This window comes from Tetranychus urticae, chromosome 2, assembly GCF_039701765.1.
Source record: "Tetranychus urticae isolate SD_2017Ah chromosome 2, NJAU_TeUrti_SD_1.0, whole genome shotgun sequence".
Taxonomy (NCBI): Eukaryota; Metazoa; Arthropoda; class Arachnida; order Trombidiformes; family Tetranychidae; genus Tetranychus; species Tetranychus urticae.
Genome location: NC_142959.1, coordinates 25974181 through 25988037, shown reverse-complemented (window position 1 = coordinate 25988037; position 13857 = coordinate 25974181). Strand labels below are relative to the sequence as shown.

The following is a 13857-nucleotide window of genomic DNA, read 5'->3' as shown; positions in this document are numbered from 1 at the left end:
CGGTTTTTAATTAGATTATGTTAATGTGTTTTAAAGGTTGATTTGGTTGAGTTTCATTGTGATTTCAATTGTAACCTTTCTGGTTAATTACTTACACCGAGGAATGATGAATCACAGCTATCATCGTCGGCATCGGGTTCTTGTTGGTCATCTGTTTTTTTCTGAATCTTTCTTATATAGATTTTCTCATCTTTGAAATTTAACATTTTATCCATTTCCTTTTCAACTAGTTGATCAAAACAGGGTTCACAGGGATCTGAATGATGGATGAGAGAGATGATTGGAAAAGATTGAAAAAGATGTAAAAGAAGTGATGAAAAACAGGGAAGAGAGACAAAGTCATTTTTGGGTGAAAACGAGGAGAGAGAAAAAAAGGGTTTTTGGGGTAAGAAAATGATGATTATGAAGATGATGAATAAGGAGTTACAGGGAAATGGATGAAGGATGATTTAGGTATCATCATGAAGACAGCCACAAATGAGAGATTCATGTCTTGAAAAATACTGAACTAAGTTGTGATAAGTGAGAAGAAAATTGATGTTCAAAGAAATTAAGTGTCGCCATAATTTAAAATCTATAATTCACCAGGGATGATGAAGATTGTTTTTTTTTGTGTTCATCTTCTTGTTCATCGTTTTTTAGACTCTGCTTTATCCATTGTCTATCCTCATCACAAAGAGTCATCAACATGATACACAAAATAGTATTTACATAGACAAGATAATACACAATGAAGAGAGGGAAAGATTACAGGTTTGACCCGCGGGATGATAAGATGATGTTCAATTTGAAAGGGATGATGTGGTGATGATGAACAGGCAAGTGAACATAAAAAGAGTGATGAGAAGATGATTATAAAAAAGAGGAGGAAAAGTGTAATCGTATTGGAACGGGTAAAGATGAGCAAGAAAAGATGGAAATTAATTTTTGTGGATTTTCTGGATTTACTTATAAAAGGATAATGAAAATTTGTATTTAATGTAAACCATTGAAAAATGATTATTTAAATACTTGTAATGACAATAAAATTAAATTAACCATTTAACATTGGTAAATGATTTAACTTTGCCTGTAAACCCAATTATATAATAATAGCGATACTTGAACTGAATTGTTGATTGAAACTGTTCAAGTTAAATGGATTAGCAATTGAGTGTTGTTAATGTCTTTGGTCATCGATAACTGTTGACCAAAGGAAGGAAATGTTTTCAAGTTTGTCTTCTTCTTCTTGTTGTGACTTTCAACAAAAGAGATTAAGAAAAATTTTCATCTATTATTTGGTAACTAAAAAGTATCAATGGAAGCAGGGAAAGAGGATGATGAGGATGAGGATGGCAATGATGATGATGATGAGTTTGAAAAATTTTCTTATGAGATGGCTCATCAAAATGCCATTAGCGAGAGCATCACAGGCAAAATGTATCTTCTTTTGGTATCTTTTCACCATCTCTTGAGAAGGAGGAAGAAATGAAGGAAAAAGTAAATGATGATGGAAAAGGTGTAATCCCTTGAATACAAGTTATTACCTCGTACTGAAAGTTAAGATATTTATTTGTTTCAATCATTGAAACTCTTTTTTTTAATATACATTTATCTGAATAAGCTTGGAATAAAGTTGAATATTAAGAAGGTTAAAGAAAAAGCAATGAAAATTCAATATCTTGAGAGACTGTGAATGTTAACGATTAATGTCAATGGAAACAAATGTTGTGTGTGTTTGCGCTTGTTAATGATAATTTTGCTACTCACTAACTAATGCAATTTATTGGTGCAAACATTGACAATTGTAAATTTGACTGTTAATCGCTTTTTTGTACCTAATTTTCACTGACCCTGTAAAATGTACCCTGAATGAGTAAAAGTGAAAGGTAAAGTTTACTTGTGAGTTTACCTGAGGCTTGTGACTTTGCTTTTTTTATGCACATTTTGTGAATATGTTTGCAACATTTTGTTACAAACAAGGCTCCTTCAAGGGGTAATTAAGCGTGAGCAGAGGGCGAAAGATGATGATGATGATGGAAGAGGGAAAATAGATGAATAAGAAAAAAAGGTAAGAAGAAAAAAAAACGAAGTGATGATGATGAAGGAAGACAGAGAAAGTGTGTTGTGAATGGTTAAAGAAATGCAAAGCTATGTAAATAGTGAAAAAATATGGGAGAAACAAACAAGCAAAGTTAACCGAAAAAAAAATGTGGATTGATAATGAAGAATAAAAATGATGATAGAAATGATGGAAATGATGATGGAGATGATGATAGATATAATGAGGAAGGTGGAGACTTGCCTGAGGTACTTTTTGAATCACTATTTGACCAGTCTTGAAGCCAATTCTTGTTTATACATTCAAATGGTTCATCTTTAATAATCAGTTTCTTGTAAATAGATAACATTTCCTCTTGTTTTTCCCTGTTCTGGGCTAACCGTTGTTCCTGGAAGGTAAAATGATAACAATTAGATGATAGATTAGTGATGATGATGAGCATGAAAAAAATGGCAACAAAAGTGAACAAAAAAAGGTTTATCAATAAAGTATCAAAAGAGACAGAATGGGTGATTGTAAAGTTGTAGTCTTTTGATAGTCATGATGACCATGTTGACGGTGATGATAGTTATTCAGGGAAAGTAACAAAAAATGAATCTGATGAATATGAGGAAAAATTGACAGAGTGAAACTGAAAGATGGCGAGTAAAAATATTGATGGCTGCAAGATTTGAATGTTTCATCAAAAAGGTTATCATCAAAATTCTGGTCATTGGTTGGCATTATTATCAGTGTGTGGCCTTCAATATGAATGTAATTATGTCTTAACAAAATCCAGTCTTAAAAATGTAATTCAAAGTAACTATTTTTTTTTCCTGCGATGCATTTAGCTTTTCATTGTATGTTTCCAGTTTGTTTCAATCTTTTCAGGATTTACTTTCAATTTTTTGCCTTCTTCTTCTTCTTGTTTGCTGATTGCTTGTCTTTGCTTCAATAATGATAACTTGATCGCAGTCTTTAGGCCAACATCACCGTCAACAACATCTAATCATGTTGAAATGAATGAAACTCATTGATAACCAGATAATAATCAAGGTAATCGAAACCTACCCTTTCCTTCCTTTTGATTTCGAGGTGGTCTTCAAATATACTATTTTCTTCCACCACAATGGTTTGTAAATATTCCGGAATATCCCATTGAACTGAACTATCTGAAGGTAATTCTGTGAAAAAGAAGTTAATTTTTAGTAAACAAATATAATGCACTTGAATTATCGCTTATTTGAACAAACAAGCAATTTCAAGTTATGAAAATTGTTGCAAATGATAAGCATTTATTAGAGATATTTTCACCCTAACAAGGTTAACTGATTAATTGGCGATATTTGCTCACAAAGTGTTATGAATTTAAATGGGAAATTGAGTTTTATTAATCAAGTGAGAAATAGTTTTAAATGTAATTTTTCAATCACATTTGATGAAACTTTAGATAAGACGAGAACAACAAAAGAAAAGTAATTATCAGTTGGCTAAGTATATTTTTTTCTGATTCTTTTTCTCCCTGAAAGTGATGATGGATTTTGAAATAATATTAGGTTAGTTTTGTTGAATAAAGGCCAAAAAATAATTTTCACTTTTAAAGTTACAATGAATGTAGTGAGTTTTTTTGGTGAAATAACAAAAAGATGCAGCTAATGATGAAAATGAATGCTTTAAACTCATTGAAAATTGTCATTGTTGCTATTTAAATGGTTAAAATATCACAAATATGAGATATCATTCAACAAGAATCAACATTATTGTGACTGAAATGATGTCTTTACAAATGTTTAACAATCATAATGATAGCATGATTAACATCAATAAGACATTAACAGTTAAGAAATTGTAAATCTTTCAATTTTGTCCTTAAAAGACTGATGACTAAAATTCAACAGGCGGGTTAACAATTGCAAGTTCATTAAAGTACCAAAGAACTTGAAATTTTAAGATTTCTTCAGATTGAAATTTATAACTACAGTAAGCGATTCGGCTTTAAGGTGAAAATGCTAAGAGTTGACTAAATCATTGTTTGCACATCAATGGTCAGGTGAAAAGTGCGTTTGAGTAATTAGGGTTGAATGGACGAGAAGGAGATAAAGGATTGGAAAGATGAAAGGTGAGCAAGATGAAGGATCATTTTGGGTGCAGTAATCAATTGATCATCGATTGATCATCATGAATGAAAAGTATATTTTGTAGTGTACATTTGCACAGAGAGTCAACAGTTATTGGATTGATTGAGCGCAAAAAAAGTGTCACAATGAAAGAAACAACTTGTTTGTCATTTTTTTATATTATTTCACTTTTATGAAGATAAATTGACTTTAAAGGATAACTTGTGAATCTCACTTTCAATCTTTGAGTGACTGAAGGATGTTGATGACGAGTTGAAAAACATATTTATAGTGTTGAAATGATGAAAAAAATACTGGCTACCATTGGCACTACTGTTTAATGATAAAACCTTTTATATACAAAAAAAGGTTTAAAAGTGGTGAAAGAAGAGATTAAAGTAAAACTTGGATAACCTTTAATCGTAAGCATATTATTTGCTAAGAAAAATATCATTGAATAATCATTTTCAGGGTGAAATAACTTTTTTTGTTTACCATCAACATTATGGTTGAAAACAAATTGTGAATGGTTCAAGAATAGATTAAGAGTGAATCAATGAGTTTTGGATTGGGTTAAGATACCTTAAGACAAGAGATAAAACTGGGAATCTTGGCGAAATAATTTTGCACTAATTGTCAACCTGATTAAACTCAAGCAATTTAACTGTAATATAAACCTAGGTTAGGTTGAAAAAAAAGATAATTAGTTCAACATTGAGTTGAAAAAATGGTTAAGCTTAGGTATTGAGGTATAAAATGAAGATGCAGATGGAGACGATCAAGATGAGAATGATTATGATGATGGAGTGAAGATAATGCAGAGAAAGTTGTGAAGGCGCAGACCTCCTAAGTAGATAACTTATTGGGTAAATTTTGTTATTCAAGGTTCTTTATCTTCATCAGATGAAGGTCTCAGAAGGAGGGTTACCCTGGTTTCTTCCGGGAATCTTAAATACGATTCAGCCTTTAATATCAATTTGCCCTGAGTGTTATGGTAAATCTTTAAGTAGCTGTGGGAATCGGGCGTACACTTATTAAGTATAATGATAATAATAATGGTTACAATAAGGTAAGACTCAATGTTAATAATATTATTAGCAACAAAACTGATTCTGGGTATTCAGTGGAATCTATTTTACGATTCCTTTCATGTACCATTTACCATATTCATTACCTGTAACCCCTGTTGGACGCATTTGGACAAAGTTCACAAAAAGGTTATCGAAAGGTTACAGATTTGGTTAATCTGATCAGCTATTGATAGTAATTTTAAAATATTTATTGTTAGGATTGACAAAGGATTGACTTTACTCAATGTTTTTTTAGACTCAAAATGGATTTGCATTTAACATTATCAATGTTTACTTTTTGTTTTATGCAAAGAGAAGACTTTTTTTACTTTATTTTATTATAATCATCAATATCATCAATATCACTATTCAACTGATTTTTGGTGTTAGCAAAAAAAGTTGCTCAAAACAGATTCTTGACTAATTTCATGACTAAATAAGTCTCTAGGAGGTTCCTAATAAACTGTCAAAATAATGTGATAACCTGATCTTTTGAAGATCGCACTGGAAAAGGGAAAAAATGTTATAATCCATTTCTTTCCTGTTAACAAGTCTGTCTTTCATCTTGCTCTCTTCATTTACTATCCCTTTCATCGTCATCATCATCATCCTCGTCATCTTGCTAATAATCTCTTCTTTCTGGATCAATATGATGGATAATTCTTAAAGATCATGATGTAAGATAAATTAGGCAAGTGTAAATTAGCATATTCATCGATCTATGTAAAGCTGTTAATAATGTAAAATTGATTCTCCTTTTTTTATACTTTTTTATCGCATGAAATTGGGTGAAAACAAAATTGATTGTAACAGGTAAAGTCTGATGTTTTTTTTGTCCAAAAATCTATCATCTTCACTGCATTTGCTGAGTTGAAATGAGAAAATATTTTTTCCTTCCAGTCTATGAAAGCAACTTTTGATATTCACAACAATAATAGTCAATCAGTGAATAGCTGTAAATAGATTGGTAAATTAAATTGCATCAAATTAAAAAATTAGACTTGAAAAGAAGATGCTTTTTTTGCTGTTTCTCACTTTCAAATCTTTTTTAACCCAAAACAAGTAAAGTCTGAAAATTTGTGTAAATTCAACCAAATTAACGATAATGATTATCATGATTAAACTTGAAGAAGAAAGAGATTTCTGCTCACTTTTGTCATCAAGTACTGCATTTTTATAGACCAACATGTACGGCACCGATGAACCTTTACTGAATTTTGATATTTCTTTATCCGTCGATTTACTTGACGTTGTTGTGGTTGTTGTAGTTGCTGTAGCTGTTGTTGTTACTGGTGCTGGTTCTGGTGCTATTGTAACAGTTGGTGTTGATAGGGATTGAGATGAGGATGAAGTGGATGGTGAGAGTAAATTTGTTGATGAATTTTCAGCTAAAGGAGTTCCTATGGAGGGTAAACTTGATGATGTCGCTGATGATACTAAGGTTGACGATGATGAAGGAGACGATGAAGAGGATGATGAAGATGATGTGGTTGTTGTCGTTGTTGTCGTTGTTGTGGTCGTGCCTGTCGAGGTTTCCTTTGACCCATCTGCACATAGTTCAATTAAATTTCCTTCAGTTTTCTCAACAAATTCATCGTCAAATTTATACCAATCTCCAGTTTCTCGATCTTTAATGTGAGTCATGTAATGACCCGAGTGTGCTGATTGTCCTCTATGAACCAGAACGGCACATAAATGGTACTCTGTGCAACCAGTTACAGTTTCTTGAAAATATTTTCTCATGTCCAGGGTAAGAGGAAAATTAATTGATGAATTGAGCTTCCGTCTACAGTTTTTCTGGCGATCATAGATAAACCGGAGAAGTTGAAGATTGAGGTAAGGCGGACATTTTCGCAGCCTAATGGTTCTGATCACGTTCTGCTTGCTTTCACAGGTATTACAATAGTATTGGTTACTTCCTTCCAAGATTTCAGGCTTTCAGGTAAAAATGGTGAAAAAAGATGAAGAGAAAAAATTGAAAGGCAGAAAGAAAAGAAAGAGAAACAATAAATTAATGTTAGCCAAGAAAAGAGTGACGAAATAAACAGAACGGTTTCTTGATTTTTCATTTCAGATAAAAAACAATTCTTTAAAACAACTACAATCATCATGAGATTCATCATCGTTCTGAAGAGGTTCATTGCAAGTAAAAAAGCGACAATAATAAATGAAAATATGAACCAGAAAACCAGAGATTTTTTCACTTTTTGAAGAACGAATTAAAGTCTTAAATCATTAAAATCATTGATCAGGTTTTGAGCAAATTGTGATAAATTCATTACAAAATGTGTTACTAACATTTTGATATTAATGCTCTTTGGTCAGTTGACATGTTTTGGTCGAGAAATGGATAAAATCAACAGAATGGCCATTGAACCATTTGAAGGGTTTAATGATAATCTGTTTACTATCAATGTTGTTAAATTGTTGAAAAGAGTTTAGCTTTAAAATTGAGTTGCCAAAAACATTCAAGTTTATCATAAGTTAAATTACTTTTGATTGCTGGGTTTACTGGAAAAAGTTAAAATGTTTACAGAAATTAAGAAGATGATTAAATAAGATTCTGTATTGTATAAGATTATGTTGACCTGATCTGGTTATTGAGTAAAGGTAATGAGACTTTTTTTGCCTGTTGCTTGATTTGTGCAATTAAATTTAACCAGCAAAAGGAAAGAGAGAGAAAGGGCAGCAATTAATCAGTACAATGATTACAATCAAATGAGCAAAAATGAGTTCTACAAATTTTGCAATGAAAAAGTTGAGCAAAAGAGAAAAGATTATCAATTATAATGAAATAATGGTGATAATAAGATGTTGACCATTAGATTGTGAAAGTGTCATTCATTGAGTTCATTTTATTATTAAATTGTTGATTAAAAAAGAGAAATCATAATTTAGATTGAGAAAGTTTTCAATGAAATTTCAGTGCAACTTCATTCAACTGAATCTCAATTTTCAACTGAAAATCCGTTTTTTCACCTAAAATATATTTTAGACTCACATCACACTGACACATAACATACATCATAACTATGATTATCAGTTGACAATTTATTAATCGTCAATTGATTTTATATAATTGACTCAATTCAACTGTAATCTAAAGTTAGATGATATAAACACATCTTTCATTAATGATTTGCGAACCTGAAAAACATATTATTATCAAAAAAGGTGATGAAGGCAGCAAAAAAAGTTAAACCAACAACTGAATCATAATTTTTTACACACTTCGTCTCTTCACCTTTTCATGAAGATAATCATAAAAGCAATGAAATTTCATCAGAAGGTAAGACGAAAAAAAGTGTTAAATGAAAAGTTTGTGATTGAGAATGATAATTGAACAAAAAATGAATTAAGATGAAGTGAACAATAATATGAAATGAAATGAAAAAGGTGAGCAACAATGGGACTTAAAGACATCAAGTATAATCATAAGATTGGGTGGACATTTAATCGGTACAATAATTCAATAAATTAAATGTAATCAGAAAAGATGAGATTGAAAAGGAAACAGAAACATGGTCATATCTGGAACAAATCATCATACGAATGTGAATGTTAATCTTCACTTTCCTAAAATTTATCTTCTTCATCTTCATCAGTTATTATCTTCATTGGCCCTTCTTCCCACTGATCTAACCTTCAAGAACAATGTTCATCGACGATTCTATTGTTTACCAGATTCCCACGATTCAGATTGAAGGGGCAACATTCATGAATATAAATGATCAAGATGATGATGACCTTTGATTTGTTGTGTTTTAATGGTCATTAGATGTAAATATTCAAATGCTAATTGTTTCCCTTTTCAAGGTAACAATGTTTACCAATGAAAAAATCAATCAATTTGGTTAATCATTTTCATTTTAAATCAATGGATTAATTGGTTCATTTTGATGAAGCATCACTTTAACCCAAATTGTTAGGAGGAGACATTTTTACATTTGTTTTTGCTTTTCAAATCAAAAATAATTGTAATCAGTTTGTTAGTTAAGTCGTTAGTTTAACTCAGCATGCAGCATTTGTGAATCTTTTTTTTTACATGTGTATTTTCAATTGCATTTGACGTTAATTTTTACTCACTTTGCATTGCAATCAACAACTTTGTTCATCATCTAATACGTTAACCAAACAAGGTTTTGGTTAACATTTTCAGTTGTCCTGCTGTTAATAAAGTATATACAGTTAGAAGTTATTATTCAAAGTTGTACACCTTATTATGTATTCAGTGGCAAGGATAAGGTGATATCAAAGTAATTATAAGATGATCCATCTACTATTCAACAGTTTCTAGATAATCATCTTTCGTTAATTTATGATCAACATGATTAAAGATGATTATAATGAGTAGAGATGATAATGATACAGAATAGGAATTGCATTTGGTCAACAAATTGAGGCTTTTAATTCATCTTAAGAGATGAAAAGTAGAAAATAATTTCTAACTGTATTTCAATTATAAAATTGAATTATGAACATGAAAATTTTAACCAGATTTTAAATGTGATTAAAAAATGGTTGAATGTTAATAAGAGATAATCAAGTAATTTCTGGTAATTTCAAGATTGATCATGGTCGATAAAAGTGTTCATTGATGGTAAAGATTTTCAAATGTTTATAATTATTGATGGATTGAAGTTTGATATTAACGCAAGAAAAATTGATAACTTGAAAATAATCGTAAAGCAAAATGGGCGAAAGTTATCAAAATAAAATGATTAAAGTATGTTCTGGAGGTTTGATTTGTATCAATTTTTAATTTAATAACTGTCTAATAAAGTGATGAAATTAACCGGAATTTCTTGTAAATTGCAATTGAAAAAGAGTCAGAACGTGTTGTTTACTCTAAATGGATTGTACTGATGATGAGGTTTGATTATGATTTTTGATTAAGACTATGATGAAGCTAATGATGAGCAAGTTGATGATAGACTAGAAAGGGTTAAGCAATTGACATAGAGAGGCAAGAGTCAAGTGAATGATGCGTTTACAACGATTTTCAGTGTCGATAGCAGTTGAAAGATTGAAATGGTGCAATAAGGCGAAAAGATTCATCAAAATAAGGTGTCATTTACAGTTGAAGAAGATCATCCTTCTTCCTTGATTACCTTAAGGGCATGATTAAATCTGATATTGAATTCTTGAGGCTTCTCTTGTAATCTTCACTGAATCTGTCTCCTTGATTAACCTCCTAATTCCTTGTGTAAAGTGCCTAGCAACCATTATCCAAAATGTGAATTAGTTGAGTTTCTTTAGGTTAAGTGTTTCTTAATTTTTTTGCTTCTTCTTTTTCCATCATTTTGTTCATCCTGATTATTGAAGATGACTGATCAAATAGATACATGAGGATGAAAATTATATCAAGGACTACTGAATAAAATCTGTCCTTAATTGCTGAATCGGCTAAATGTCGTTCAATTTAATTTTTCTGGAAAAGAGTGGACAAAAATCTTGATTAAATTGTGACTATTTGGATGTTATTTTGTTAAGTAAATACTGTTGTAAAGCAATAACACAAATGTTTGCTGATTGTCATGGTTTGGATTACAAGTGGAAATTTTATCAATCAAATTTTCAGTAATGTTTCAAGTTGAAAATGAACCTTTTCAGGTTAATCAAGGTTTACTTATTTTTTTATCAACTATGGAGTTTAGTATATAAATCATCAGAAACTTGTGATAGATTGTTTCAAATTTTGGCAACTTTGATGTTAATTAATCAAACTAAACTAGAGCTTGAGCGACAATTTCAAACATGACAAGATTTCTGTTAAAAGTTAAGCTGAAAGATTGAGCAATTATGATCAGATTGCAATTGAAATTTACAATTAATCGGTTGTTGAGTGTGAAAGATTAACACTGACATTTAGAGGATGATAAACCATTACAGCAAATAATTATTAACCTTTTACTGGATGAAATTCAAACAAAAGACTCATCAGAACGTGAAATTTTGCTCAAATGAAACAAAAAAAGATTTGAATGTAAAATGGTGGAAATGACAAAAAAAACACTGAAAACATGTTATACCGACTTGAACACTGTTAGATTAACTATTCCAAATAATGGTTCATTTCATTCAACCTTAACAATTAACAAAAAGGTAATAAAAAAATCGATGAAAATCTATTCAATCAGTCTTTGTAAATTATGTGATTGAGTTAAGCTTGAAATTGAGACTCAAGACAACATAGAATTATCCTGATTTTCGGAAGTGAAAGGTCATGGATAACCGATGATAGTTAAACAATACAATTTGAGATTGGATTTCATGGCAAACTAAAATTTCCATAGCAATGCAGTATTATGAAGGCATCATTATTTCAACTGGATGAAAAATCGAAAAGATTCGTAAAGAATAACCTTAGTCGCTTTTATCATCTGGCATGAGACGAAATGACAATCAGATTCCTTGAATAAAAATTTGATTTCATCAACTGTTATTCAATCGTGTCGCATTGAGACTGTTTAGGGAACACAAATTTTGAAAAAGCTGACTTGTTTGGAATATCCATGAACGATGATTGGTCTTGGGTTAAACCGTTTGCTTGATGATTGTAAGTGTTAAAGTTGAAAGACTGAGTCAAATAATTAATTAAAAATCCAGCTATTTACCGAAAAAAATTCATCTAGACATTGATGAATATCTTTATGTCCTTTTATGTTAAGACTTAGTTCATAAAACTTTGATGATGAGGTGGTTTCCGTTCCGCAATTGCTACATCTGTGAAATAATGAGAAAAAATCATTAGCTAAAGCAAGAATTGAAATTAAATTGGCATAAATTATCATGATTATAAATACATAGTTGAAGACTGATGTTTAATGAAAATTTCAAGGAATAGACTAAAAGAGATTGAAAGCTATGGATCAAAGCAAATTATCGCATAGATATAATTTCGAGCAGAATTTGCGAGAGTTTGAATTTGATCAGATCCATTTAATGGGTAGCAATTATCGATAGAATAAAATTTATAAGGTGAGGTGAATGCTCTTAGAATTTGAAATCCATAAACTATTCTTGACAATATTTATGGAAACTGAAGGCAAGAAAATCTTCAAAAATGGTACCCAGAGTAGAAATAGAGTTCAACACTGGATTTCTTTGAAATTTTGTAGAATGTCCAAGTTTTGCCTTAGATTCATTAAAAATAATAGTCCAACACTGTATCTACGACCGGTACAGACCTTGTGACATATTCGTATTCTCCGCAGCATTGGGTTTGGACAATATTTTTCACTTTGACGTCCTTTTGAGTGGAGAGATCTTCTTCAAGTAGGGTTAAGAAAAGTTTACTAAATTCTTGGGCATCCTGTTGCTGTGACACATCAAGTTGCAGGCTATTTATAAATTGGGTTGGATCAACATAACGCCGGGCGCTAAATTGCAATCGGGCAAATATTAACTGTAACTGTCCAATGGGGGAAACAGGACTGAATTGTACACCCGAGGCGAGATCAGTAAGTGAAACTGCTCTATTCAATTGAGCAGATATTTCTTTTTCATCGTCTTCTGGTTTCCATTTGTAGATGGCTTCTCTTAAAAACGGATTGTGATACCAAATCTGTAAGATAGAAAAAAATTGGGTGAGAATCAAATAAACTATTGAATATTGATCATTTGACAAAGGAGAAACAAAATCACATGTTCAAGCCATGATGCGAAATATGAAAATAAAACAGAGTTGTCAAGATATTAGGTGAATAGCAAGATTCTAGGTAGCATTAAATTTAAGTAACTATTTCACTCTTAGACGAATCTAATTGAGACTACTATACATCACGCGCTAAAAGCTAATTATATGAAGCTTTTATAAACATCTTTGTCACAAATCTAACATCAACTATGAGTTGGAGAGAGGGTCTTGAGACTCCGGTAAATTTAGTTTGGAACCATTCAAGCTTCAGATCTAGATTGAGATGAGATTATCAGATATTCCGATAAATTTCTGAAATATCAAGATAAGCTTGTAATAAGATTGAGCCTTAGTAATTATCTGAGATGGAATAGCTCGAATCTGTTTTAGTAAAACAACTAAAATATAAACACTGGTGATGAAGCCGTCTCTGTGTCAAATTGTCATCATCTCGATGTAAAATAAAGTAGATGTACCTGTAAAAGGCTATTAACATAACAAGTAGCTCCAAGATTCTTTAAGCCAGCAAAGGACCCTGGTTCTCTCCTTTCTTCATCCTCTAAATTAATATTAGAGGCTTCCTTATTAATGGATGGACGATTCTCTGTCAAACCACTTATACATTTTGGGTTATTGTTGCAATTTCGCCTAAGAAAAAAGATATAAAATAGATTTCAGATAAAATTGTAAGGGTAAAAGTGAATAATTTTTTACACAAAAGCGATTAATTAACTTACTTGCAAAAATTAGGTTTAACAGAACATGATTTAAGTCTTAGTTGATATGCTTTCAAAATATGATCCCAAGTGATTGAATTTACATCCACCGTGGCAGCCCAATCGACTGTAGCTTTCTCATTTGTTTCAGATCTTGGCATATTATTGATACACTTAAATTAATAAACAATACACAAATTTAAAATAAAATAATTAAAAGACTAAAAAAACAGATAGACAGAATTAATAACATTTGGATTTGATTGACTTGGATCATTCAAATTAAGCTAAAGAT

At 30.9% G+C, this 13857-nt stretch overlaps 1 protein-coding gene across 1 annotated transcript in view; it reads right to left on the bottom strand.

Annotated features, from left to right (window-relative positions):
* The window catches only part of LOC107360434 (ubiquitin carboxyl-terminal hydrolase 48), a 19824-nt gene extending 5967 nt beyond the window's left edge, over positions 1 to 13857 (bottom strand). Inside the window, exons 1-8 of the mRNA XM_015927089.3 lie at positions 13584 to 13857; positions 13323 to 13494; positions 12398 to 12774; positions 11825 to 11933; positions 6359 to 7142; positions 3092 to 3204; positions 2285 to 2429; positions 96 to 256 (exon numbers count right to left, since the gene is read on the bottom strand). Of these exons, the coding sequence (XP_015782575.2) occupies positions 96 to 256; positions 2285 to 2429; positions 3092 to 3204; positions 6359 to 7142; positions 11825 to 11933; positions 12398 to 12774; positions 13323 to 13494; positions 13584 to 13723 (2001 nt within the window). The 5' untranslated portion in view covers positions 13724 to 13857. The remainder of the gene's footprint in view (positions 1 to 95; positions 257 to 2284; positions 2430 to 3091; positions 3205 to 6358; positions 7143 to 11824; positions 11934 to 12397; positions 12775 to 13322; positions 13495 to 13583) is intronic.